Source organism: Talpa occidentalis, unplaced genomic scaffold (assembly GCF_014898055.3).
Source record: "Talpa occidentalis isolate TD23 unplaced genomic scaffold, MPIMG_talOcc4v2.1 talOcc4.5, whole genome shotgun sequence".
NCBI lineage: Eukaryota > Metazoa > Chordata > Mammalia > Eulipotyphla > Talpidae > Talpa > Talpa occidentalis.
This window is the reverse complement of record NW_023604861.1, coordinates 62,118,367-62,145,592: the sequence shown is the minus strand read 5'-3', so window position 1 is coordinate 62,145,592 and position 27,226 is coordinate 62,118,367. Positions and strand designations below refer to the sequence as shown.

Genomic DNA, 27,226 nt, shown 5'->3' with positions numbered 1-27,226 from the left:
GAGGGGGCGGGCCGGGACTGTGGCGCCGACGGCCATGTTGAGGCCCCGCCTTACCCTTCCGCCCGCTTCTTGCCGCGGCGGCCTGAGGTAAGACGCGGCCCACACAGGCCGGGTTGTGCGCGGTCGGCGCGGTGGGGCTGCAGTGTGGACGTGGCGGCGTCTGGTCCGCACGCGCAGAGCGCGGTGTAGGGCGCGGCGGGTGCGAGCTCTGAGACGCCGGCCCCGGCCCCGGCGCGCGCGAGCGTTTGCTGCAGGCCGAGGGCGGGGGCGCTGGGTGGCGGACCTTGGCTGGAGACGCGGCGTCTGGCTCCAAACCCCGTTTCTTCACTGAGCGCGGAAGAGCGCGGAAGCCCTAACCTAGGCGCCCGGCGCCTTCTTGCAGCCGCGTTTATGAAGGGCGCCCTTCTTCACGCGGCCTTTCCCGTCACACTTGCTCTTCCCGCCCTCGCGCCCGCCGGCCACCGCCAGGAGCTGTCTGCCCAGTGATCAGGAGACGGGCCGCAGAGTGTTGGCAGCTCCCACGGGCCTGGTGCGGGAGACCCGGGGCCCGCTGGCCCCCCTGGATGTCCCCCTCGTCGGGTCAGTCACCCGGCCCGGCCCCCCCCCCTCCCTGGGCGCCGCCTGGAGCTCACAGCAAGGGATCGGGGCGGGGTCGGGGCTCGCCTCTGGCGCACTTGCATGCCCTTTGGCGGTCTGTCCCGTGGGCTCTTGCTGACTTCTGTAGGCGTCGGGGGGTCGTTTTTGATGGGGTCGTCGGGTTGCTGGCTTGTGCCGGACCTCGAAGGGGAGCATTCGAGGTTGCTGGAGGAAAACTAGCTGACTTGGCGTGTGCATGTTCTTGCCAGCGGTGGTGTAAGTGCTTGGTGAATTGACTCCTTCAGTCTCAGAACATACCGTCAAATGGATCGTATTCTATCCCATGTTAGAGAGAGGGAAAGGAGGCGAAGGAAGGTCTAGTGGTTTGCCCCAGATCATGTGGTTGTGCGGAGGAGCCAGAACTTGAACCTGAGGTACCAGAACTTGACCCTGAGGCACTGACTCTGGAGCCTGCGCTAAAACCGTTCAGTGGTGACCCTGAGTAAAACCATCCAGTAGAAACTTCCAGACCAAGTTAGAATGAGTCATAGTTGAGTTTGACTAAATTAAGATAATAGAAAGTGAGACGAGGAACGTAATGGGACCACTGCATAATTTTGAGACCCAGTTTAAAGTTTTTTGAGTTCTAGGATGCTATATCCTCCCCCCACCTCCCACCCTGTGGATTAGAAAATTGCATGTTGAGCAAACCATGTGAGTTTTTATGAAGGAAAAGAGACTATTAAAATGTGACCAATGTATATATGGATTTTTATTCATCTTTGTTTAACTTTTTGTCAGTAATCAACTCATCGTTTAGATTTTATAAAACTTTCATGGCTTAGGGCCTCCCTGGTGGCGCAGAGGTTAAAGACTGGGCTATCAAGCTTTCGCCAGCCACTGCAGCATGAGTTCCATACTCCCCCTATCCTCCCTTGGCCAGGAGCAACCTACATGGCCCAACACACCTCTCCTGTCTCCCCTCTGATCCCCTCAGCAGTGTATTTCAGTGGATCCGCCCGTACTGCTCCTCACTCTGGTGAATCCTCTCACCACCACACCCACCTCTGGTCTACACCCCAGTTCTTGTATGCATAAATAAATAAATCTTTTAAAAAAAGAAACAACAATAACAACAACAAAACCCTTTACTGGCATCAAGCTTGAAAGAATATATTGTCTTCCATTTCAGTGACTTTCTGGTTTTCAACTGCTAGCTCAGCAGTTGAGCAGGATTAGCTCTCTATACTGTTATGGCCAGGGAGAGGTGGTCAGGCATTTCTCATCACTCTTCCAAGCTCAGTGAAGGGATTTGGAACTAGAGGACACGTCTCTGGACAAGGTCGGTCACTAGGTGCCCCTGCCCTGGCCTGCAACCCTGACTCATGTGCCTTAGTTAATGTAAGCTATGTTTTTAAACTTGACAAAATGTACTTAACACTATGAACTACACTTAAAAATGATTAAGAGAGTATATTTTATGTTAGGTGTTTTTTTTTTACAACTCTCAAAATTGAAATTAAATAAAAATGCTAACCAGAAAACCCACGTAGGCCATGTTAGACCTGAAGCTGTGACATGTATAGGTATCCATTGAGCAGTAAGTTAAAATGGATTAAAGCCCTAGCTTTAATGCAGGACTGATCTTAGTGGGATTTACAAGACCCACTGAGAGAATCTTTCTTCTCTGAAGAATATTGATATTCATTGACTTCCTAGGATAACTTTGTAACTTCACTGGCTCTGTAATTATTGGCTTTTTGGTTTTGTTTTGGGTTTTTCTTGAGAAGGAAAATTTTTTTTTCGTCATTCTGTCCTCTGTTATTACATTTTTCCCATAAAATCTGTTTTAGAATATAAGTGTAACATTTCTAAAACAAATGACAACTTTGTAAGTTTCCATTTATTTATTTTTTACTGTGTATTAGTCACTTCAGCTTTATCATAAATCTAGTCAATTTCCTCACCAGTTCCTCCATTCTAGCCAGTCAAACCAGTCAAACCAGTAGTACTTCCATTCCTTATCTCTTTCCTCCTAGTAAACTACTCTTAGCAAGGCAGATTCAGGCTTTTAATCTCCCTCTACTTTTCTATCTCCCATTCCTATTTTCTTGACTGCAGCTGCCTACATTTCATACTTCCAAGTTACACTTCAACAACAACAACAAAAAAACTTTATTCCTAGGAATGTTACTTCAGCAAAAGTTTTTGACCAAACACTAAGCCTTGTGACAAAATAGTATAAGATTAAGGGAGAGATGAAGTGATGGTATTGTTCTCAGTTGCATTTTTCATGTTATCCAGGATAGACAAACATCTACAGAAAGAAAATTTCTCTGTTGAGAATGTGTAGTACATTTCTAAATAAACTTTGTTATGAAAAGTATTTTTCATTTATAAACTATTTGGTCTTTTTATTTTTCAGGATCATTTACCCTTTGGTGCAGACAAAAAAGCAGGTAGCACTTGGACAGGTAAATTTAAATTTTATTGTGTTAATCTTAAAAGTTGAATGAAATATCTGTTAACTTGGTTTAAAATGTTATTTTTATGTGGAAAATTTTTATTGAAAAACATTGTATCTGTTATATAGATACATCACATAGTATTTCACTTCTAATTCTTATGTCTTTTTTTTTTTTTTTAATTGCTCCTAACTCTTTCCTAATTTGTAATTGAAGGGAGTTTCTAAAATGGGTGGCTAGGGGAAAAATTGTAAAAGGTTTGATTTTTATTTTCTTAATTCATTCTGCCACTTTAAAAAACAGTATTTTAACTATTTTCTTTATCCAAATGGAAAATATTTGATTTTGGATTTTAGAGAAAGAACATTCAAAGAGCAGGAAATAGACTAGTAGTGGCTTACTAAAATGGATGAAGAGATAAAGGATAAGCTTATTTTTTAACTTTCACATGGTTGTATGTCAGAAGTTCAAAAAATTATTAATTCAATAGTTAATTATTAGTTATTAGTACCTCTTAATTACCATATATATACTCAGCGTACATGTTTTTGAAAGCAGGCGTAGTTTCTGGTAGGTTTAAGAAAACAGGATTCCTTGCCTCCCTGGTGGTGGCGCAGGTGGTTGAGGGTAGCGCTGTGAACCAGCCCACAGCCTCTGCAGTGCTGGTTCCATCCCCGCTGTTGGGGGTAGATACCCACATGGCGTGGCAGACCTCTCCTGTCTCGCCTGCTGCTCCCCTCAGCAGTGTATTTCAGTTGGTCTGCCTGTTCTGTTCCCCACTCTGTCTCTGGTGAATCCTCTCACCCTCCCAAACACCTGGATGGAACCCTGGTCTTGTATGTATAAATAAATTTAAAAAATCTTAAAAAAAAGAAAAGAAAACAGAATTCCTTGTAGAATAATTCAGTGAATAAATTTTACTCCATCTGGTAGGTCTGTTTATTAAAATTATACAGTGTCTGTGTCTGTTCATTATTTTAGATAGGATTATGAGCAAGGATAACTGAAGATAATATTCAATAATTGTTAACATCTTTTGGACAGTATAAGAATGATTATAGATTGAAAGTATAAACCTGTGAACAGAAGGTCATTTCCCTGTGTAATTGTAATAACCTAATTCTATAAAATAATCAAATTTACACCTTTTTTTTTTTTAAGTGTTTAAGGATCCCTTGTGAAGGCAGGAGAACATAATACCAGAGAGTAAAGTCTCTGATACTAGATTTCTGGTTCAAATCACAACTTGTCAACACAAAGCTAAGTGTTTGTATTTATTGAGGATATTACTTAAAGGTAGAGTTGAAACTAACCTTATTTCTAATTCTGCAAATATATCCCAAAATTATCTCTTTATGGTTATTTTTACATAACTTAAAGGAGTAATACTGATACTACAATTCAACAACATACGCTCGTAGAAGATTTCAGAGTGGTATGATTTCTGATAGTATGAGAAGACCATCAGAGTGGAATAATATATTCCTTACATGAGGATTTTTTATTTAGCTAGTAGGGTTTATTGACTTATAACAAGGAAGGGAAGGAGATCCTTTCTTGAGAGGTACAAATCAGAATCAATTTGGTTCTTCTTTGCTCACTATGATAAGGATAGTTTCCAACTTTTCCTGGTTTTAGTATTAAAAATTAATGTGTGATATTTTAACATTTATTATTTTTTTAACATTATTTTTGTATGAAAATTTAAAAGATTGTTGGAGAAAAATTAATTACCAAACTTCAAAATTTACTAATGACAAGTTTTACTTTTAACTTTCTCATAGCAGTCTTATGTTTTAATTGTTGGTTTGTTTTAAAAGTGTGTATTATTTTCTCTGAAAAAGTTCATAGGATATGTAAATTGATATGGTTTAGCATATGATAAAGTACCTATCACGCTGTAAAAGTGTGATAAATGTTACCTGTTATTATCAAAATCATTACTGTTACATCATTTTCCTCCCATTTTAAAGTTGACCATGCCAGTCATACTTATTCCCTGATTTCTTTGCATTTACAGGTAAGTTATTAGCAAATTTTAATTATCTAAACATAATCACTTAGTGGCTTTTTAATGTTCTTCCTTCTGAAAAGAATTTGGGGCAATCCACAACAAAAAAAAACTTGTTAATAATTAATAATGACATTCCAAGTCAAAGTTTTCTAATTGAATAATGAGTGTAAATGTCTTTATTAAAGTTAGTCAGTTTTTAAATATTATTTATCAAAGAAAATTAATGTGAAAAAATTTCTAGGTAAAAAAAAGTTAGGTGTTTGGATACTTTACTTGAAAACAATTTTGTTTCAAATTTATCAGTAACTAATTCTCTAGAAATTAATGAGTTTAATCTTTACTAATAGGAGAAGAATGGCTTTGAAACAGATTTCTAGCAACAAGTGCTTTGGAGGATTGCAGAAAGTTTTTGAACATGACAGGTAACTACTAAGAAGATAGAATTTATAATACTTCTCATGTTTCATTGTTTATTTTTTCTACTTTTAAACATATCCTTACCTGTATATTATGGCACTTCATTTCATTTTAAGCCTCTTTATTGTCTCTGTTTATCTGTTTGATAATTTTACCAGACTTAATTGGCTTTATTGAATTTGACTATGTGAAATAAAAGTTTTGAAAATGCCCGTGTTGCCAGTAAAAATTCTGGGAACATCTTCCTTCAAGATATTTTAATGTAGAAAAGACACCTAGATTTCTTGATAAAGATGTGTGGCACATTGAACATATGTACTTACCTCTGCTGCCTCCTCAAACAGGTGTTAAGTAAAGAGACTAATACACACACACCACCACCACCACCACCGCCCCCCCACATTTTCACAAAGGCATGAGAAGTAAGGAAGAGGGGCTAAGAACAATATTTTAGAAGGCAGGAATACAATACAGATGGACAAGTAGTTCCTCTCTTCACAGAACCTAGAAAGCTAACAACATGAGAAATTACATCATTTATTTAAAACCTTAGCTTTTGAGTCACCAGGTACACTTGAAAAACTTAAGAACTAGATAGACCTCACAACTCCCTAGTTCTCTGTGCAACCAGGCCATTGATTCTTCCCAACTTTAGCAAAATGATTGCTGTTTAGTCTGTAGAGAAGATAAATAGAGCCTATATGGGGCTATGGGGAATACCTGGCATAGTTGGTGATGGTGGTGAATGGGATAATACTGCAGATGAATTCAGTGAAAATTTACGTACTGAATGTAGAGATTCCCTAACCTTTCTCCATTCAGCTTCCAGAATTTGGTGAGTTAGATTTATTCCCAAAGAATAGTCTTCTTGGAAGAATCTGACTAGCTCAAAAGAAGAAACCTAGTGATATTGAGATTTTCCAGAAGAATGGTCCTGTCAGACCCCATTCTTTAGTGAAGTCACAGTCACAGGCATGGTGGTTGAAGGCACTGTGCTTTCAACCAGACTTTTATTGTTTCACTTTTAAGTAGGAGTAGACAGCTATAGATCATTAGATATTTTTTTAAAGCTCTAATTTGAAAGTCAAAGGTTTAGGGAAAAAAGGAAAAGAAATTTGGAGGAAACTTCTTAAGTACTATTGTTAATATAGAAGACAAACTTCAGAAGTACTATTTTTTTAAAGATTTATTGATTTATGCATACACGAACTGGGGTGTAAGCCAGAGGTTCGAGGTGGGTGAGAAGATTCACCAGAGAGAGTGGGAAGCAGAACAGGCAGATCTACTGAAATATACTGCTGAGGGGAGCAGTGGGCGAGGCAGGAGAGGTCTGCTGCGTCATGTGGTTGTTCCCTGACCAGCTGCTACAGTGGCTGGCAATAGCTTTATATTGTTGTCTTTAACCCCTGCACCCCCGGGGAGGCCCTGAAAGTACTATTGTTAATGTCAGAGCCATACGAGAAGATATTGTCCCTCACATCAGAGTGAGTTGCTATTAGAAATATTCAAAAACAAAAAATTGAGCTCAAAATTGTAAAATTTGTGGTAGAAATGACACAACTCAATAGAAAGACTAGTTGGTAAAGGTTCTACTTTCCAGAAAGTAGAGTAAGACAAAATATGGGAAATTGAAAAGAATAATAAAATTAGAGACCCAGTCCAAGAAGTCTAACACTAAATATTAATTTTGAAAAATCAGAAATAATGGTGTAAAATAAAGAATAAAGAAATGAAGACTTTCTAGAACTGAGGGTTTAAGTTGCCAGGTTGAACAAGTTGTCCAGAGTCAATGGATGAAAATAGAACTACACCAATAGCACTGTGCATTATTACAGTTTTGGGAGCCAAAAGAAAATTCTTAATATTCAGAGAGAGGGGAAACAAGAAATAATTTCTAAAGACAGATCAGCTTAACGACAATAGGAACCAAGAAGTTAATACCGTAATTAACTTCAAAATTTTGAAGGAAGACTTTTCTGAAAGTCACCAGGTAAGGCGAAAAGTAGAATGAAGAAATTTTCTTATATGGTAGCTCTCAAAAATGTGTTCCCATATAGCTCTTTTACAGGAAGCAACAGGAGGATATGCTTCATCAAAATGAGGGACTAAAGCAGCATAGCTGAGGACATGTGATTCGGGAAACAGGATCATAAGTGAAGGAATTTCCAGGATAAGTGTGGACATACTAAGGTAGCAGCTGTACAGCAGTCGGGAAAGCAACAAGTCAAAAGGTCTGGAGATACAGTAGCCAATAGTCGCATGTAGCTTTTAAGTTAAATTAATTAAATATTAAAAATTTAGTTGTACTACCCACATTTTAAGTGCTTAGTGGCCACATGTGACTAGAAGCTGTTGTATCCAATAGTGTAGCTATAAAACATTTCCATCATCACAATAAATTCTGTTGGACAGCAGTCGTCTGAAGAGATTATTTTTTAAGATGATATTGATAGAATTAACTATTGAAAGGAAAATTATGATACTGTGGGAGAGTTTAGTAATATGTTACTAATAAATACAGACTAGCCACAGCAAATAATTATGCATGAGATTGTATTATTTTGATAATTGATCATCTTAATGACATGATAAGGGTGGAGTTTCAGAAGATTAGGTGATTATGCCATTTCTTCTATGCATTTTTTTTTTTTTTTAAAGATTATTTATTTATACAAGCACTGGGTACAGTCAGAAGCACGGGAGGGTGAGAAAATTCACCAGAGCCAGAGCGGGGAACAGAGCAGGCAGACTGAATAACACTGCTGAGGGGAGCAGCAGGCGGCAGGAGAGGTCAGCGTGCCATGTGGGGCCCTCGCCTGGCGGCCCGGGATCGAACCAGCGCTGCAGAGGGCAGCCTCACAACCCAGCGCTCAACCGCTGCGCCACCGGGGAGGCCCTCTTCTATGCAATTGTTAATCATCCTGCTTCTTTGAACATCCTTCCACAACTGCTTGAGAAAGGTTCTTAAGATAGCTGTCCTGTAACAGGATTATACTCATGGTAAATTTTATTGATAACAAATATTCCTACTTTGGAGATAGATCTGATAAAGTAGATCATGAAGTAAAATGTCTGAACTCCCCCCTCAAAAGTTGAAGATCTAAAAACAGATACCAGAGCTTTTTATAAAACTTCCAATCACCAATATGAAAAGATGTTTTAAAAAAAATGGTAAAATAAATATGTGCAGAAAATGGAAGGGATCATACAGAAGATTTTTCATTAGCATCAATAAGACCTTTATAGGAGTCTATACTTAAAAAATAAATAACAAAACCAGAATTACATAAGGAAAATGAAAATTGAAAAAAAGGAAAGCGAGGGCCTCCCTGGTGGTGCAGTGGATTGAGTGCAGCGCTGTGGAGCAGTGCTGGTTTGATTCCCGGCTGGCCAGGGAGTTTCCCACAAGGCGCTGCAGACCTCTCCTGTCTCTCCTGCTGCTCCTCTCATCAGTGTATTTCGGTCCTTTTGCCTGTTCTACTCCCTGCTCTGTCTCTGGTGAATTCTCTAACCCTCCTGTACCTCTGGCCTGTACCCCAGTGCTTGTATAAATAAATCAATCTTTTTTTTTTTTTTTTTTAAAGAAAGCAGTCCTAATGGTCTACAGCATTTATTTCAGAATAGCATTTATAACTTCTTAGTACAGACCAACTAAAATTACATATTGATAGAATGGAGGAACAAGAATATAGGAGTGTATGTGGAGCAAGGTGGAGCAGGTGAAAGTTAATCAAAACCCTTTCATAATTGGAAGTCAATTGGTCATATCTAAAACTGGAAAATCAAGAAGTATCAAAAAGACATGTGAGAGATGTGTGTGGTGGTAAATACTGGACAAATATGCTAAAAGAGTTAGTGATTATCCTTGGAATGTGGCAAAGTTAGAAGGTTATGGAATGAGGGAAAATTGGTTTTTCATACCAAGATTTGTAGAAGTATTTGCTATTTGTGAATGTATTTAAATTATATGTATGTGCATGACTTTAATAACTAGCTGTTTGTTGTGAAGTAGTAAAGGTTTCCTTCTATACATTTGATTGCTTAAATAAGCCTATGAAAGATCATTGTCATGTGAATTATTATTTACATGGAAAAAATACATATGATTTTATTAACATTTTGTCTACTTTTAATTTTAGTTACTGTAATAAAGTTATCAGTGACAAAGACCAAATTAAGGATTAAAGTTCAGTACCATGAGCATACATGTTATTTAAGGTCTTTAGAATCATTCTTTTTTGTAAATGCTTATTTGTAACTTCTTGAATCTCTTTAGAAACTAACAAATTTTCTGTACTAGTATTAGTACTCATGAAGATAATACATTTATTTTTTTAGTGTAGTCTGTCCAAAATGACTATGTCATATAAAGCAAAGGTTCAGACTGGCTAATGCATTGTCATGGTAAATTGTTCCTATTCTTTAAAGACCAAGATAGAGTCCTTAAATAATGCTGGAATATCTTATTTTGGACATCAAATACTGGACAAATAGTGGACAAATACTGTGTTGACTAATGAGGTGGATTGTTCTTTTTTTTTTTTTGTCCATTGTCAAAAACAGTTGTGAACTAAATTGCAAAATGAAATTTGCGATCTACTTGCCACCAAAGGCAGAAACTGGAAAATGCCCTGTGCTATATTGGCTGTCTGGTAAGTGTTATGTATTTGAGTTTTATAATGAAATTTCTTTTTCTTTTTAACTGATTTAACTTACCCTTTTGTCTTGACTTACTGGTATGCTGAAAGTCTCGTAGTCTGTTGTTTATGTGGAGAATAATTTCAGATTTACAGAATTTCATTTTTTTTTTTCAGTTAGGCCAACCAATCCAGATATGAACTAAATGGAAGGACTCAGAGAAGTTATTTATCTGTTTGTCCCTATCCAAGCATTTCTAGAGTCTTTACCAGTGAAATAGAACAGTATTAGGTAAAATCAGAACACAGTGATATACTAATTCTCTAGAAACCATAGACAAGTAATGTCTTACAGTGTTCTCTGAAATATTTTCATTGGATTCCATAGATCTTCTCTGGCAACGGTCTGAAAAATCATAAAAGAACATTTTAATTTTAAAGAGTATAAAATAGATTGTTAGTAAAGTTTCACCAGCTGTCATTTTGAATCTCCATGCCAACTTGTCTTTCACTAGATATTGGCACTTTGTTTTTAGAAGTAAACATTACAAGAAGATTCATAGAAATCAAATTGTGTTGTAGCGTATTTTTGTTTCCTTAAAATTACTTGTTATAACTTTAATAAATCTTCCCATACATATGTTTCATCAAGGATAAGTTCCAAATTCTAGTCTTCGAAAGTAATGGTAGATATTTCACTTTAAAAGGTAAAAATTAAGTAAATTTTAACTCAGTAGTGCCTTTCTGTAATTAAATAAAGAAACCCAAGTTTACTAGAAGGCATTGGGTAAAACAACCACAATACAATTTTGATAATTTGTGTAGATGTTATAGAAAACACAGTATTGTGTAGGTAAAGGTGATTGATCTTATAAATCACGTAATATAGAATCGAAAACTGTGACACAGAGCAGTTATGTATTACTCAATATCATATAACACTATGTGGTTGAACAGTTTTCTGACTCATGTTTCAGAATTTTATTCAGCCTTTTCTCCTGTTTTCTTTGCATTTTGTTTCTGGTGAGAGCTACTAATTTCTTATCTTTTGATTAAGAGAATGATAATCCAGATCAGAGATACTAGAGTATTATTAAATAGGTCTGTAAGAGTAAGACCCGAAAGGCCTCCCTGGTGGCACAAGGGGTTAAGCACCGCAGTAGGAAGCAATTCACAGCCTCTGCAGCACGAGTTCGATCCTTGGCTGGCCAGGGAGCAACCCACATGGTACAGCAGACCTCTCCTGACTCACCCAATGCTCCCCTCAACAGTGTACTTCAGTCAGTCTGCCTGTTCTGTTCCCCACTCTGTTTCTGTGAATTCTTTCACCCCTACACCTCTGACTTGTACCCCAGCACTTGTATGCATAAATAAATAAATCTTTAAAAAAAAAAAGACCCTAAATTCCTAACCAAAAGTGAAATTTGTGAAGATGTATCACCTAAGATTTATGAATGTAAAAAATAGACAAATGACTCTATAGTTTTTTTTTAAGTGAGATGTAGAACAACAGATAGACCTTGGAAATTAAGCTTAATTTTCTAAAAAAAAAGTAAGGTAAGATTATCTGACTCGAGCATGTAAGAAATGATAGGTAGAGTTTCAGAAGTTTTATTTCCTAGTAACTTGAAGGGAAACAGTGACAGAAAAGTTACATTAATTGTTATATTTCTAAAACCAGTAAATTAACTGAAATCAAAACATCCAAACTGAAATTTTAAAAGATGTCTCAGATTGCAGTTGTTTGCAGTTTTTCCATATCAAGGTAACTATCAAAATAGCCCCTCATAAGCTTTATATCCAAGGAATTGAAAACATGTATTCACACAAAAACTTGTGTATATAAAATGTTCATAAATATATATTATTTATAGTAAAAACACATATTTATAGTAATACATTTATTTATATTAAAAGAAGTAGAAACCGACCAGGAGTCCATCTACTGGTAAAATGATAAATAAAATGTGATACATTCATACATGAAATATTTATTCAACAGCCAAAATAATGAAGTCCTCTTACATGTTGCCACATAGGTGAACCTTGAAAACATTATGCTAAATGTAAGAAGCCAATTACAAAAGACCATATAATGTTAAATTCCATTATATAAGAAGCCCAGAGTAGAGAATTCCATAAAAAATAGGATAGTAGAATATAGACTAGTAGTTGCCTAAGGCAAATGGGAGGGAATTGGGAGAAAATTAGGAGAGACTGCTAATGGACTTGGTGTTTCTGGGGTGATGAAAACGTTCTGAAATTAAATATTGGTGACATATTTGTAAATATTCTAGCAGTCATTGAATTGTACACATTAAATGGGTGAATTATATGGTATCTGAATTATATCTTAATAAAGTTATTACCAGAAAAATTCAGTTCTCATAAAAACTGTCATTGATCAAGTAGATTTTAATTGGTATTCATCTTGATACTCTTAAAAGTAATCCTTCTAGCAGGATTATCTTTACTTTTGAGTCTATACTTCAGTTCCTCATACTACCTTAAATGAGAAACTTGTATTAATTAATTTTTTTCTTGGTTTTTAACAGATTAACATTTCCCAAACGTAAGACATTATACATTGTGTCACAGATATAATTCAAGGCTCTTCATGTGTTATTTTTAATGCTTACAGCCACTTTGTGAGGATGGAATAGGCAGTATTATCCCTACTTTTCAAATGAAAAAACTTGAATATTCTAGTTACTGACCTAATTTTGGTTAGTTAATAAGTGACTGTGTGGCCTTTAGAAGCAGATCCTGTGGAAATCCCAAACTCATGCTTTCCACACTCTTGCCCTACTGCCTTTAAACGTGTTTAAAATTGCTGAACCACAAAGAAAGACGTTTTCCTCTTATGACTAGTGAGAGTCTCTGTTCTGATAGAATTTATTTAGCTGTAAGCTCCCAATACACTTTATCTAATGAAACTTGTAATTTTATACCATAGTAATTTAACAACTCTTTTATTAGTCAAACACTCTGTGATGGCTATTAAAGGATAAATGTAAATGATAAAAGTGTTCTGTAGTGACTTCATAATACTTTGTGCTTATTGGTGAGTCATGTTCCTAATTATCAAAAGAAGTTCAATATTTAGGGCCTCCCCAGCGGCGCAGTGGTTGAGTGCTGGGCTGCGAAGCTGCCTGCAGCCTCTATAGCGCTGGTTTGCTCCCTGGCCACTGGCGAGGATCCCACATGGCGCGCAGACCTCTCCTGCCGCGCCTTCTGCTCCCGTCAGCAGTGTATTTTGTTGGTCTGCCTGTTCTGTTCCCCGCTCTGGCTCTGGTGAATTCTCTCACCCTCTCGGGCTTCTGCTGTACCCAGTGCTTGTATAAATAAATAAATAAATATTTTAAATAAATAAAAAATAAGTAAAAAAGTTCAATATTTAGCATAGGCCAGTGGAAAGACACTGTTGGGTTAGGTGGTATTTAACTCAAACATCTATTGCCACTTCATTCTTGGCCATTTTTACATTATAATTAATTCATCTCCTCTGTTACATGACTTAACAGCATATTACTAGGAAAAATGGTATAAAGTTATGCAAAGATGATTACGCTGAGTTTCTTGCTGAGAACGCCCTGTTTATATAAAAATATTAAGATTTTTATATTATGATGGCCATATTATCACATATAACTATGTAAACATGTTTTATGTAGTAATTGTAATATTTAATTACTGTGTTTGATAACATCTATAGAGTTGTTAAAACATTTAGTTTATGTGCCATATTTCCATTTTACAGTTTGAAAAATTCTGAATTTCTAAACACATCTGGTCTTGAACAGTGACTAATTTTAGGACAGCTGTGGGAATATTTTACCTAAGATAATTCTAAGATTAGATTCTTAGCTAGTTCTGTTATAAATTTTACAAGAAAGGGAACTCTCGTGTCTGTCTTAGAATTATTTCTTTCACAAATGTTTTAAAATACTATCAAGTGATCTTATTTTCCTGTATTATAAAAAATATTAAGACTTATAAACCATTCACAATGTGCCATAATATTTTTATCTTCAGGTTTAACTTGCACAGAACAAAATTTCATATCAAAATCTGGTTATCATCAAGCTGCCTCAGAACATGGCCTTATCGTCATTGCTCCAGATACCAGCCCTCGTAAGTGTTATTGTTCCAGAGATACTTTGTAAAAATATAAAGCTCTAAATCTAAGTTATAAGTGGTATATGCATTACACAATTCATTTCATATTTTTTACTGTCTTCCTTTTTCAAGTGACATCATGGCAACAAAATATCCTGCAATTTTTCTTTACTTAGAATTTTACTCATGACAATGCTCTGATAAGGGAAGAGTTTTGATACTCCCATTTTATAGATTAAGATATTTCACAATAGAATTGAGCAACTTGATTACTATATCACAAGGGCACTAGTGCTGAAATAACATACAATTCATGATAATTTTTTTCCTAGTCTATAAACTATCTTAACACATAATTATACTTTTCTTATTTCTGTTAATCATCAGTCATACAGCTAAGCAAGTTTTATTATACAAAATATACTAATATATATATTATTTATATTGAAATAAAATTATAAAATGCCTAAAAGTAAACTTAAAAAAATGAAGATTTACATTTTTAAAACTGTAAAATGTACTCAAACAAAAAAAGAAGATGTAAATAAGTAGAAACATGCCATGGTCCTAGATGGGTAGACTGAATATTCTGACGAAGTCATTTCCCTCAAATTGTTATGCATGTTATGTAATGGTACTCAAAATCTTAGTGGTTGACTTTTTAACTACATGCAAGTATATAAAAGAAAACCTAATACATTAAAAAAGAATGTAAGAATATTCCAGTGGGATATAGGTAAATAGGGCAAACATGTTGGAATAATTCCAAAGCTTATAAGGAGACATTTTCAGTTCAATATAGTGAATTGAACACAGCATTTTCTCCCTTACCTTCTACAAGCATAGTGGTAGAGAGAATTAAAGAGGTGATAGTAATAGGAGTTGGGCATGAGGGTAAGAATCTCAACACATTTCTTTTTTTCTTTTTGTTTTTATTGAGGAAGCAGTTTACAACACTGTATAGGTTCTCCCCTCAGCGGCTGTATATATCTTAACTTGCCCATCACCAAATATCCAGTCACCATCCACCACCAACTAACCATCCCCCTGCACTCTTACCCCCTCTCCTTTCCCAACTCTGGAGACCACCATTCTGTTGTCAAAGTCTAGGGTTTTTTTTTTTTTCCGACATATTTCTGAAAGACAAACGAGGATATAGACCTTTGACAGGTAAAACTGCATGAGGATGCATGTATTTAGAATACACACAAGGGAACTTCATCGACAAAGTCATTGTGCTTTTCCTTGGCAGTGAATCTATAGCCTGGAAGTTCATTCCCTCACTGACCTCATTGAGTAGACCTGGTCATATGGCTCTATGCAGGCATAAGTGGCCTAGGAAGTATGTGCTCCAGAAGACAGTGAGCCCATGGTGCTTGATGAACACCTCTAATGTAGATAAACTTGCAGATTCACTTTAAAGTGTGTTATAAAACATGGGTCATTACTGTGGAGTAGATGAAACCATGTAAACTTTCCTTGATAGGTGGCTGCAATATTAAAGGAGAAGATGAGAGCTGGGACTTTGGTACTGGTGCTGGGTTTTATGTGGATGCTACTGAAAATCCTTGGAAAACTAACTACAGAATGTACTCTTATGTAACAGAGGAGGTAATTTTATTCTATTTGTAACATAATTTTAATAATTGCATAATCTGTCATATGCTGTAATATATTTTTTCCTAAATAAGATGTGTTTTCTTTTTATTCACCATAGTTAATATTATGCATCAGTGATCTTTGTATATAATTTTCCCTTACTTGGTACTTGACCCTTAGAATAGATTCCAAAAAAGGAAATTACCAAGACAAAAGAATATTTTACAGGTTCTTTCTGTGTCATGTTTACAAAGATGCTTTCTAAAGAGGATGTACTGTATATTCTCCAGTGATAACACTAATAACCATTATCTACTTTTTTTTTTAAAATCTTTACTAATTAAACTATTTTAAGACTGATTTGGAAGTATTAATTATGTAATTGTTTTACATAGTTTTCGAAAAAGTGTAAATGTAAACATTTCTTTCATAGCTTTTGTTCCACTATTAAATCCTTTCTAGCTTCCCCAACTCATAAATACCAATTTTCCAGTGGATCCTCAAAGGATGTCTATTTCTGGCCATTCCATGGGAGGCCATGGAGCACTGATTTGTGCTTTGAAGAATCCTGGAAAATACAAAGTAAGATAACTTAAGCTTCTAGTGACCAATATTTCTCTCTGATAATATAATATTAGGAACTTTCAAAGACTGAATTAGGATTTTGTTATTTTAGTAGTGAGACTAGACTTTTCTAGTGTTGGGAATTTCAAGGAGATACGGGAGAGGAGTATTAAATTTGACTACTTAATATATGCTATAGAATCAGAAGTATAGGATTTCTAACACAGTGTGGTTTCTTCTTCGACTTCCTTACTATTAAAAATATCTTCTGTTTTCATTATTTCTATTCAAACTATAGCTTAGTTTTCTGGGTATTTTTTTTCCTAAAGGTTATTCTTGGTTATTATTATGCAGTATGTATTATTTACTTATACATTTTATGAGGAATATCTTTGTAAAGTTGACTTTGATTTTCAGAGGTTGAAGATATTCATGACTTGTATAAGTTAAAGATTTTCTATTCTCAATGCATCTGATGAATATTAGAGAGCAGGTTGATTGACAAACACTACTCTCAGTTTTCCTGCTTATTCATTTGAAACTTTATAGCTTTACTTTTTTTTTTTTTAACTCAGTGAACCAAGGTGGAATAAGTACCATATGTAGTATCATGCTGTGCAGAGTAGCATAGCATAGTGTTAAGGAAAACATGGTGAAGCAATGATCATATAAGAATCGCTTCTGTTTTTAATATCACAGAGCTATCAGAAACCTCAGAATTTATTTAATTCTTTTCTGTCCCATTGGAGGAACTTGTAAATCATGTCAGGTGTGCCACTGAGAAATGGAAATATTTTTCATGGCAGTTTCTTGCTGTGGCACTAAATATTTTTTTTTAGAAAGCGTTACTATAAAGTTGAACCTTAATTCATGTATGTCATTAGCAGTGGGTTTTTGAAATAGCGTTTATTTTCCATTTTTTGTACATAAAGCAATCAATGTATTGTGTGTAAGGGAGAAAAACAAATTTAGTTGAAATTTATGTCTTTAAAAAGTTAGGTATAAAAGTGAAATTATAAATCAGAGTTTATAATGTAGTTGTAAACTGACTTTTTAAACAAGTTGCAAAGATCTGTTTATATTTGATTAGGCAAAATATAACATGTTTTAAAATGTCCTTTGTTTCTAAAGTCTGTGTCAGCATTTGCTCCAATTTGTAACCCAGTGCTCTGTCCCTGGGGCAAGAAAGCCTTTGGTGGATATTTGGGAACAGATGAAAGTAAATGGAAGGTAGGTACTGGATGACTGTCTAAATACTCATTCCTAAGTTTTCAGAAAACTTTTTTTGTTTATTAAAAAACTGTTCACTAGAGTTATATATTTCTAGTTCTTCCAAATTAAGGATACCGAGCTAAAAATACAACAAAAAATCCCCACAACATACTAATTGTATTAAAAATTATGTCAGATATCTTGAGATCTTTTTTCCCCTGCTAATAATGGTTAATGTTTATTTCTAAATTAACATTACTTCTAAAAACATTACCAGAAGATGCTACTTATTATTACTTAATTTCGACTTACCTGTTAACTATAATATATACTAAATTGTATTGTAAGAGCCAAAAAACATGGATTTTTAATTATTTTATGACCTGTTTTAAAATTCATCATCTTTAAGATTTGGATTTTAAATTGCTGATTTAAAAATCTTCAGAAATAGATACTATCAAATGTACATTTATGTAAATACTCAAGTTTACTTTTTCAATCATAGGAACAGATTCTTCAAAATGACATTTAAAATGTCTGAGACTCCTGAGACTTATTTTACTTTTGTGCAAAAATTGGCCATTTGCAAACGCCACCAATAATTTGAATATTTTGCAAATGAGCTCATCATCTCATGTATATTAACAAGTAGAAAATACTTGTATAGAAAAAGAAAGTTTTTGTGGTCTTTGAGTTTTGTGTTCAAAGTTATTCACACATGTATCCATATTTTATTTAAGATTGATCACCGAAATTCTAACAGAGAGTTAATCTTTTAGTCAATGGATTAGGGTTTTATTTGTTTAAACTTACATATTTATTGTATTAGAATAGTGCAGGAAATAATTAGTATTAAATACTCTGAGAACTGACAATGTATGTACATTGGTGTGTTGAGTCCTCACCTAATGCAGATTCTGTGCTGAGTTTTGAGATCTTATGTCATGAAGGTGATGACCTTTTCCCATCCACAGGGACCGTGGGCCTAATAGAAAATTTGGGTAACAGGTAATCTATAAAGTAAGCTAGTTATGAAATCATGGAAGTTAGAACTAGCTGAACTTTATAAGTCCCCTTTCCCTCTCTTTAAAGGCAAGAAAATTAAAAAACGTGATGCTTAGGAAGGGCAATATTTTGGTTTCTGTTTGTCTTGATTGGTGCATGAAATTTTTGATTAGTGAATATATAAATGAATAATCAATAATATTTAATGGTGAATGGTAATATATAAAATTGTAACTAGTAGCAACTCCTCACATGATAGGAATTAGTTATTATATGATTCAGATTTAGTCAAATCAAGTCTTCTTAAAGTATGTGGAGAGAGGAGACAACTGATGCTATTCAATAGACAACCAAAGAGAGGGCTGAATGTATTAGTGTCTGACAAAACACAAGGCCAGAAAAAAAAAATTTCATTGAAATAGAGAATATTTGGAAATAGAGACATTAGAAGAAATCATTTTTGGAAGGGTTTTCAAAGAGAGGATTTTATCTCTTTTGGAACCTTAAAGATTATTTATTTAATAATTTGTTCATAGATGTAGCATTGGATTACAGCATTTTCTAAGTTCCAGGCATGGATCATTATAAATCAGTGTCTGTACATACTACATTAAGTTCACCACTAAAAGTCCAAGTCTATCCTTTACCTTAACTCTTTAAACCTGATTTACTCCCCTCCTCCCCCTACCCTCTGGTAACCACTAGTTTAAAATCGTAAAGGTTTAGAAGGAAAAAGGCTAAGAAGGATGCTTGAGATACAGGATTCTTGTCACTGTTTGAAAACTGCTTTAAAGTAAGGAATAGGCTGTAATTGGGAAATTGAATTCTGAAGACCTTACAAATAAAAACCAGGCAAGTGAGATTTTAATCCAACTTAAAAAGCATATTTTTGAGTTAATCAGCCTTCTAGCTTAAATAATTTTAAATTTCTATTTTGTTATAGTATAGTATCTCTGAAGAATATCTTTCTGTACACCTTTAAATTTATTTTTCAGTATTTCTTCTTTCTATAGGCTTATGATGCTACTCATCTTGTGAAGTCCTACCCGGGTTCTCAGATAGACATACTAATTGATCAAGGAAAAGATGACCAGTTTCTTTCAGATGGACAGTTACTACCTGACAACTTCATAGCTGCCTGTACAGAAAAGAAAATCCCTGTTGTTTTTAGATTACAAGAGGCAAGTACTAGGAAATCTAAGTTTATTCTAAATAACTATAAAAAAACTAAATTTCTGTAGTATTTCCTTTATTTTTTAAAATGTGTACTAAAATTTAATAATCTATAAAAGCTATAATTTAGTTTGCCACCTCCTAGCCCCTTTTTCCTCTTCCCCTTCTTCAACATGTTATGGCTCTCCTTAATTTTATTTTAGAAGTTGATTTATATTACCATATTAAGACTCATTCCTATTAAGTTAATGACATCTAAGACCATGGAAATTTCCATAGAAATAAGAATGCTTTCATATTTAAGTGTAATGTGTCAAGTACATTTATCTAAAACACAATTATAATAGTCAAATAACTAGATCAAAATGTATACTGTGGTACATTACAGTTTATAAAATGTTTTCACAATATTAGCTTATTTTATCTTTATATAACTAAATGAGAGATTATTTCTATCATGTCCGTACATTTTATTGTTTTAAATTTTTTCAGTTTTTTTAAGCTGGTAAAATATACATAAAATGTACCAGCTTAATTAACTGTTTTGATTTGTACAGTTCAGTGGTATTGAATACATCATAATGTTGTGCAGCCATCACCACCATCTATCTCCATTACTCTTTTCATCTTGTAAAATTGAAATTCTATACTTATTAAACTAACAATTCCCCTCTGCCACTCTTTGGCAACAACCATTCTACTTTCTGTCTCTATGATTTTGGCTACTATAAGTGTCTCATATAAGTGAATCATACAGTATGTGTCTTTTTGTGACTGTCATATTTCATATAGTATAGTGTTTTCAAGGTTAATTCAAATTATAGCATGTGTCAGAATTTTTGTTAAGGCTGAATAATATTCCAGTGTATGTCTGTACCACATATTGCTTATCCATTCACCTGTCAATAAGCTCTTGGGTTGCTTACATGTTTTAGACATTGTAAATAATGCTACTAAATACAGGAGTGTATGAATATCTCTTTGAGACCCTGCTTTCAATTCAATTCCAGGAAGTAGAATTGCTGAATCATATGCTAATTCCATTTTTAATTTTTTGAGCAACATCCATGCTGTTTCTATTCTGGCTATATCATTTTACATTTCTATGCACGGATTCTAGTTTTTCCACATCCTCATTAACACATTTTTTTCTGGCATTTTTTGATAGTAGCTATCCTGTCAGAATAAGTTGGTATCTCATTGTGATTTTGATTAGTATTTCCTGAATGATTAGTGATGTTGAACAAATTTTCATGTGCTTATTGGTCATTTATATATCTTTTCAGAAATGTCCATTCAAGTCCTTTGCCCATTTTTAAATTGGTTTACTTTTTGTAGTTATCAATTCTCTGTATATTCTGGATAGTAATTCCTTACAGATATATATTTGTAAGTATTTTCTTCCATTATATAGGTTGCATTTTTCTCTGTTGATGTTGATTTTTAATGCACATTTTTCTTTAATGTTCATGAAGTTCAATTTGACCATTTTTTCTTATGTTCTCTGTGCCTTTGGTGTCATATCTAAGAAATTGCCAAGTCCAATGTCATTGAGCTTTTGTTCTGTTTGATAAAGATCCAAATTATTTTCTTTACACACGGATAAAGTTTTCTCAGCACCCTTTGTTGAAGACTGTCATTTCACACTTGTCAAAAATCATCTGCTGGTATTTGTAAATGTTTATTTTATTTATTTAAACATTTGTGTTTTATTTATTTATTTTTAAATTTTTATACAAGCACTGGGTACAGTCAGAAGCATGGGAGGGTGAGAGAATTCACCAGAGCCAGAGCGGGGAGCAGAGCAGGCAGAAGGACCGAAGTACTCTGCTGAGGAAAGCAGCAGGTGGCAGGAGAGGTCTGCGCGCCATGTGGGTCCCTCCTCTGGTGGCTCTGGAGCAGCCGGGGATTGAACCGGCGCTGCAGAGGCTGTGGGCAGCTTTGCTACCCAGCGCTCAACCGCTGCGCCACTGGGGAGGCCTGTAAATGTTTATTTTTAACTCTATTTTATAACAGAACTAGAAGTGGGCTTCTTTGTCTTGTTCTGCTCTTAAGGTTTTGGCATTTCACCATTAAGTATGAAGTTTACTGTGGCTTTTCATTATGACTCATCCATTTTTTTGTTGTTCAAAAGACAAAATCAGAATTGACCTACTTACCTAAAGTCACACAACAAGTTTATGTTAGAAACAGGGCTAGAAACAAGATCATGTGACTGACTATACATGCTGTCCTCCTGTCCTCTGTCTACCCATTTCTAAGCAAGGTGAAGCGGTGCTCTGAGAAACAAAGGGATGTAAATAAAACTAGCAAAAGGAGAAATTGTGCATAACCAGCTACCTGCCTAACTTATATAGCAAATTTTAGCAATTTTTTAAAATTGATATTTAATTAATAGATAGTTTGATCATGTAAGCAATGTGTATCTGTACAGTGTGGGAAAACATGTTAAAAACCAGTACCTTGTTGTCTCTTAGTATCCATTCTTAAGTAATGAAATTGTTGTAGATTAATTTGAGCTACATGTCTTAGATCAATAACTAACTCTGATAAATCAAAACACTAATTTGGTTATAAATGCTGTAATGCATTCAATTATAATTACCTAGTTATAAGTTACATAACAAACTGTTTTTTCCCAAAATGGCTTTAACTTCTTGATACTTGCAATGTTTTTTTTTTTTTTAATAAGTTTGAGTTTCTTTTTTTTTTTTTTTAAGATTTATTTATTTATTCATACAAGCACTGGGTACAGTCAGAAGCGCGGGAGGGTGAGAGAATTCACCAGAGCCAGAGCGGGGAGCAGAGCAGGCAGAAGGACCGAAGTACACTGCTGAGGGGAGCAGCGGGCAGCAGGAGAGGTCTGCGCGCCATGTGGGACCCTCCTCCGGTGGCCGGGGAGCAGCCGGGGATCGAACCAGCGCCTCAGAGGCTGCGGGCAGCTTCGCAACCCAGCGCTCAACCGCTGCGCCATTTCCCTTCTGTGTCCCCAGAGACTGAACCAGGAAATTCTGTTTTACTACCAACAACAAAGTTTCTCCTTTTCAACAAAATTAAAATTCTCGGGAGTTTGTTATAAAAATAACATAATTAGGACTGATGAAATTCTTGGAGGGAAAAAAAAATCAGCTTATTTCTAAAATGTTCATATCCCAAGCAACTAAAAACATAGGTGGCTGTACTTAATGATGAGTCAAGACAGTGTATTCAGTTTTTCAAAAATGTAAGAAAATAAATTGAAATCACCAATCACAATCTTTAGCTTAGGCAAAATTTTCCATTTACTTTCCTTCCAACAAGGTCATGTGAACTGCTCAGTCTGAAGCAGGTTGTGTTTAGATTTGTTGTAATTGAATGAGCAACTGAATGGGCAAGCCTAGATTTTCAAAAAGATTTTCCAGCCAACTTCCATTGACCTCAGATTATCTCAGGGTCAGAGAGTTTTGTCAACTGTTTTATACTTTGACTACACTTTGGCTACAAGTACAGTATATCTAGTTCATTCTGATTACCTCAGATCTGGGAGTTTTATCATCTGCATTATTGTTTTATTTTAAAGTATAGTATAAATATTTTCTCCTGAAATGGGAGCTGTGAAAAGGTAAGTTAGTTGAAGCTTTGAAGAAGTAAGTTAGGTTGTGTGTGTGTGTGTATGTATGATTTAAATTGGAACAAATTATTACAATCATGTTCATGAATATGTTTTCCCCAGCTTCATTCATATGACTCTTTTTTAGTGATGTTAATGTGCTCACAATCTATTCTGTACTCTGTCAGTTGTCTAAAAGATTGAGAGGAAAATGGTAGTGCATGGGATATTTATTTGGTTGCTATTTCATATAATTTTTCTTTTTCTGTTTTGACTTCAGCAGATCTGAATTGAAGTACTAAGTGGTAGAATTCTGATAACTAATATAATAAAATCTTAGTCTCAAGAGGAGAAGGCTTAGTATGCCTAATTTTCACTTACTGAAGTTACATAATGAGGCCAAAAATTGAGTAACCAAATACTAAGGAAATTTTAAGAAAAAAACATGTCCTTGGAATAAAGTTTTACTCTCTGCTCAAGTTATGCTCTTTTTGAAGATTCAGAGCCTGTTTTCACTTCTGTGACTATATCTTTTAGAAAAGATTCAGAACCAAAAGAAAATTACAGAAATGCAGCTATCTCTCACTCATCTCTGTATCTCCAGGCTTAGCATAATTGTCTAGCATAAACTCTCAGGAAGTGCTTATTAAAATGAACAAATGACTATCTTTCCACAGTTGTCTTCTTTGTTCTTTGAAAAGACTTAGTAACTGGGAATTCATACTTGAGCTTTTCTAGTTGGCTCTGTAGGAAAGCCCTGCCTGTTAGAATAAATGTTCCTCATAGCTACTGAAGAGCACTGCTGCTTTTTTCAGACTTGACTGAGGAATGGAAGAATATATTCATTTGTTTTTATTCTGTAAATGTCAGAGTTTTGCTGCTGAGGATTTTTCCATTTAAGCTGTGATGTAGAGGGGCAAAGTAATGTCCTTTCGTGTGTTACTAATAAACATGACTGAACAAAGCTGCTTAACATACCAAACTGACTCAAAGAATTTAATGAAAGAAACCACTCCTACTCATTAACATTGATAGATTTTGAAACTAATCAAGAATGACACATTTAGCTCTAATTATATAAACATCTTTTGTTTATCAAAATGCTATTAATTCAAATGTGTTCTCTAGCCTTTATGTTGATATTTTAAATTCTTCTTGGTCCCTACTAGCTTGCATTTTCTATTTTCTTATAAAGTGGAACTTCTGTTAAAAATCATTATGGAATTTAGGAACATATGGTTTGTATTTCAGATGAAATACGCTATTATCTGTAGTACAGCTCTGAAAGCTCAAATTGTTTCTTTGGTTTACCTTGGAGCTTCTCTAATAAACTAATAAATAATATTAATAGTGACAACAATAATAATGGTGGCTACCTAGTATGTACCTGAAACTGTGCAAGGCATTTGATATGCAAAACCAAGCATAAAAGTACAGGATATCCAGTCACATTAGGGTTTTTGTCATCCAGGTCATCTCTTTCTCTGCATTTGTGCCTGCTTTCTATCAGATCTGTCCTTTTTGTGTGTGTGAAAAAATGGGAGGTACTACTTAGTACTATATTTCACAGGTTTTGTGGCCTGGAAATCATGGGTCTGTTTAACCTCTTAAGAATTAAATGGGTGGAAAGACTTTTCTTGTAGTTTCTTCATAGCAATTTTTTTTTTGTAAGACAATTCTTCAGCTATAAATTTAACTAATAAATGGTGACTTGTGTAGTCAATGAGAGGTGTGAAATAAAATAATTACAAAGGCTAGCCTTAATTTTGACAAGATTTGTATCAGAGTCACTTCTATGGTTTGGCCACAGAAAATAGAAGACAGATTCCTTATAAGTTACTTTGACAACTTTAAACTAGAACTTTTTATTAACTGCTGTTCCCAAGATACAAAGCGCAGAGATTGAGAACATTTACTAATTCATTAAAACTTTAAGGATTTACCTTGTTCCCTGAAACCCAGGTGATACTTTTATTAGATGTGTTTTTCTTTCTTAAGTAATTAGAAAAATTCTGTTTTCTCTCATCAGATACTAGGTGAAACTTTATATCATTTATTTATTCCACCTTGTATTTTCATTGTATTTTGGGGAGGAGGGCAGTCCCTCAAATTACTGGTATTTAAAGCCCTTATAAAACTCTCCCACCTTAATTTTTTTCTTTTTCCTTTTAAAGCTACATCTTATGTTCTACTTAGAGGATCCCCAAAGAGAGATTGCCTCTCCATTTACCTTTATCAGTGATTTTAATTGAAGGGATAGATTGAGTTCTGTTTCAGCTTAACTGCTCAGCACATTACATTTCTCTTTGTTTCACTGTAGTTTTCAAAAGGGTTTTCTGGCTTTTACCCAAATTGGGTTTATTGCTTTGGCAATGAGTTGTTCTTTTTTACTGAAATAAAGATGTGTATAATTTACTGTGTGGGAAGTGGAATTCTTAGTGAGATTTAAAATGACTCTGTTTAAATTCCCAATGGTAGCGCATTTGGGCATTTTGATGTTCTTTATATTGTTTGTGTGTGCTTACTTTAAATTCATTGTCCTATTGATTGTTAGTGTGTTTGTTTTGTGAGTTCAAACTTTCTGTACATATTTGTAAATTCTGTTCTTTTAATCCTCATTGATGGGAACCCATATCTGCTTTTACACATTTAATTAATGTGTTCTTTTTGCACATTAATGACATTTAGAACTAAGCTATATATATGTAAATTTTTCTTAATATTTTCACTGCTCTTTTAATGTACAGTGAAAATATTGAAATACAATAAATGTGATTTTTATTTTAAGCCTTCCTCATTTTAACTGTTCGCAGGCATATTAAGTGATGGGAAATCTAGTTAGTATACCTAATATTGGTGTTTCTGAATGGTAGATAAATGTCTTATTATCTCTTTATTTTTGTCTTCTAGGGCTATGATCATAGTTACTACTTCATTGCCACCTTTATTACTGATCACATCAGACATCACGCGAAATACCTGAATGCATGAAAAACTTCAGATAAGAGAATCTCCTCTGATTATGGAAATTGTAATGAGCAGAATTGCAGAGTGTTGGTTTCAAAATGTTGTAATTCTTAATGTTAAGAATGCTCTTTCTATAGTCGAATCACCTTCTGAATAAATATGTAAAATCTGTTTCTGATTTAGAGCTATTTTACCAAAGTTCACATGGGAAATCTTTAATAATTGACAACTTTTTTTAGAGTCATTTGGAACTTATTGTAGTATTGAACTCAGGCTGCAGAGTGAGAATGTAATCGTTCAAATGATAGAATGCTAAATATGGAACAGGATTTAAGTGTAATTTAGTTCAAACTCCTTTTTCAGCTTGTAATACTCTGAAGGCATCGACTCTCTTTGTCATGTTATTCTATCATTAGTTTCTAGTAACTGCTTGGCTTCTGGTAGATATTTATTCCTTTGCTCTTGAATAAGGAGATGGGCTCAAAAATGTTAAGTGAGTTCCCCATTATTATAGTTGTTTGTGAGCCAGGTAAGATCAGAAACCAGATTTCCTAAACCCAATCTCTGTTTGACAAATAGATTTGTGGACATTGATTTTGGGGCTTCTCTCAAGAGGCAAACATTAAATAATAAGATCCATTCTGAATGTAGCTGGGTAAAGTAACTTGTAACTTATATGTTACTGTGTACACACAGATATTTCCCTGAGTTACATGCAGAGATTGAGCTTTCTCATCAAGAAGTGTAATCAATCTCTTTGTAAATACCAAATTGCTTATTTAAGTAAAGTTTTGAAACATGATAATTGATGTCTGGTTGTTCTAATTATATTTTTCTGTTAAAGAATTCAGAGGTTACATACATATGAAACATTTGATAAGAAAGCATA

The 27,226-nt window shown here is 34.8% G+C and overlaps 1 protein-coding gene across 5 annotated transcripts; it reads left to right on the top strand.

The window, feature by feature from the left end:
- On the top strand, window positions 1-26,422 carry ESD (esterase D). 5 transcript variants are annotated; one of them, XM_037527326.1, is made up of 11 exons: window positions 1-87; window positions 3,002-3,050; window positions 4,203-4,337; window positions 5,403-5,477; window positions 10,036-10,124; window positions 14,145-14,243; window positions 15,715-15,839; window positions 16,290-16,409; window positions 17,523-17,621; window positions 19,622-19,789; window positions 26,281-26,422. In XM_037527326.1, exons 4-11 carry the CDS (start codon window positions 5,410-5,412, stop codon window positions 26,359-26,361), a joined length of 849 nt encoding a protein of 282 aa, XP_037383223.1. In that variant the 5' UTR covers window positions 1-87; window positions 3,002-3,050; window positions 4,203-4,337; window positions 5,403-5,409; the 3' UTR covers window positions 26,362-26,422. The 5 variants fall into 5 exon arrangements, with proteins under 5 accessions (XP_037383223.1, XP_037383222.1, XP_037383224.1 ...); XM_037527325.1 differs by lacking the exon at window positions 4,203-4,337; XM_037527327.2 differs by lacking the exons at window positions 1-87; window positions 4,203-4,337 and adding an exon at window positions 327-579.
- Window positions 26,423-27,226: the final 804 nt, after the last annotated feature.

What these genes read in the sequence shown, in the direction of transcription:
- ESD (XM_037527325.1), top strand. Translation starts at nt 5,410, where the DNA reads ATGGCTTTGAAACAGATTTCTAGCAACAAGTGCTTTGGAGGATTGCAG. An exon ending in ACTCTTATGTAACAGAGGAG is followed by an intron (nt 15,840 to 16,289) that starts GTAATTTTATTC and finishes AATCCTTTCTAG; the next exon opens with CTTCCCCAACTCATAAATAC. An exon ending in AGAATCCTGGAAAATACAAA is followed by an intron (nt 16,410 to 17,522) that starts GTAAGATAACTT and finishes TTGTTTCTAAAG; the next exon opens with TCTGTGTCAGCATTTGCTCC.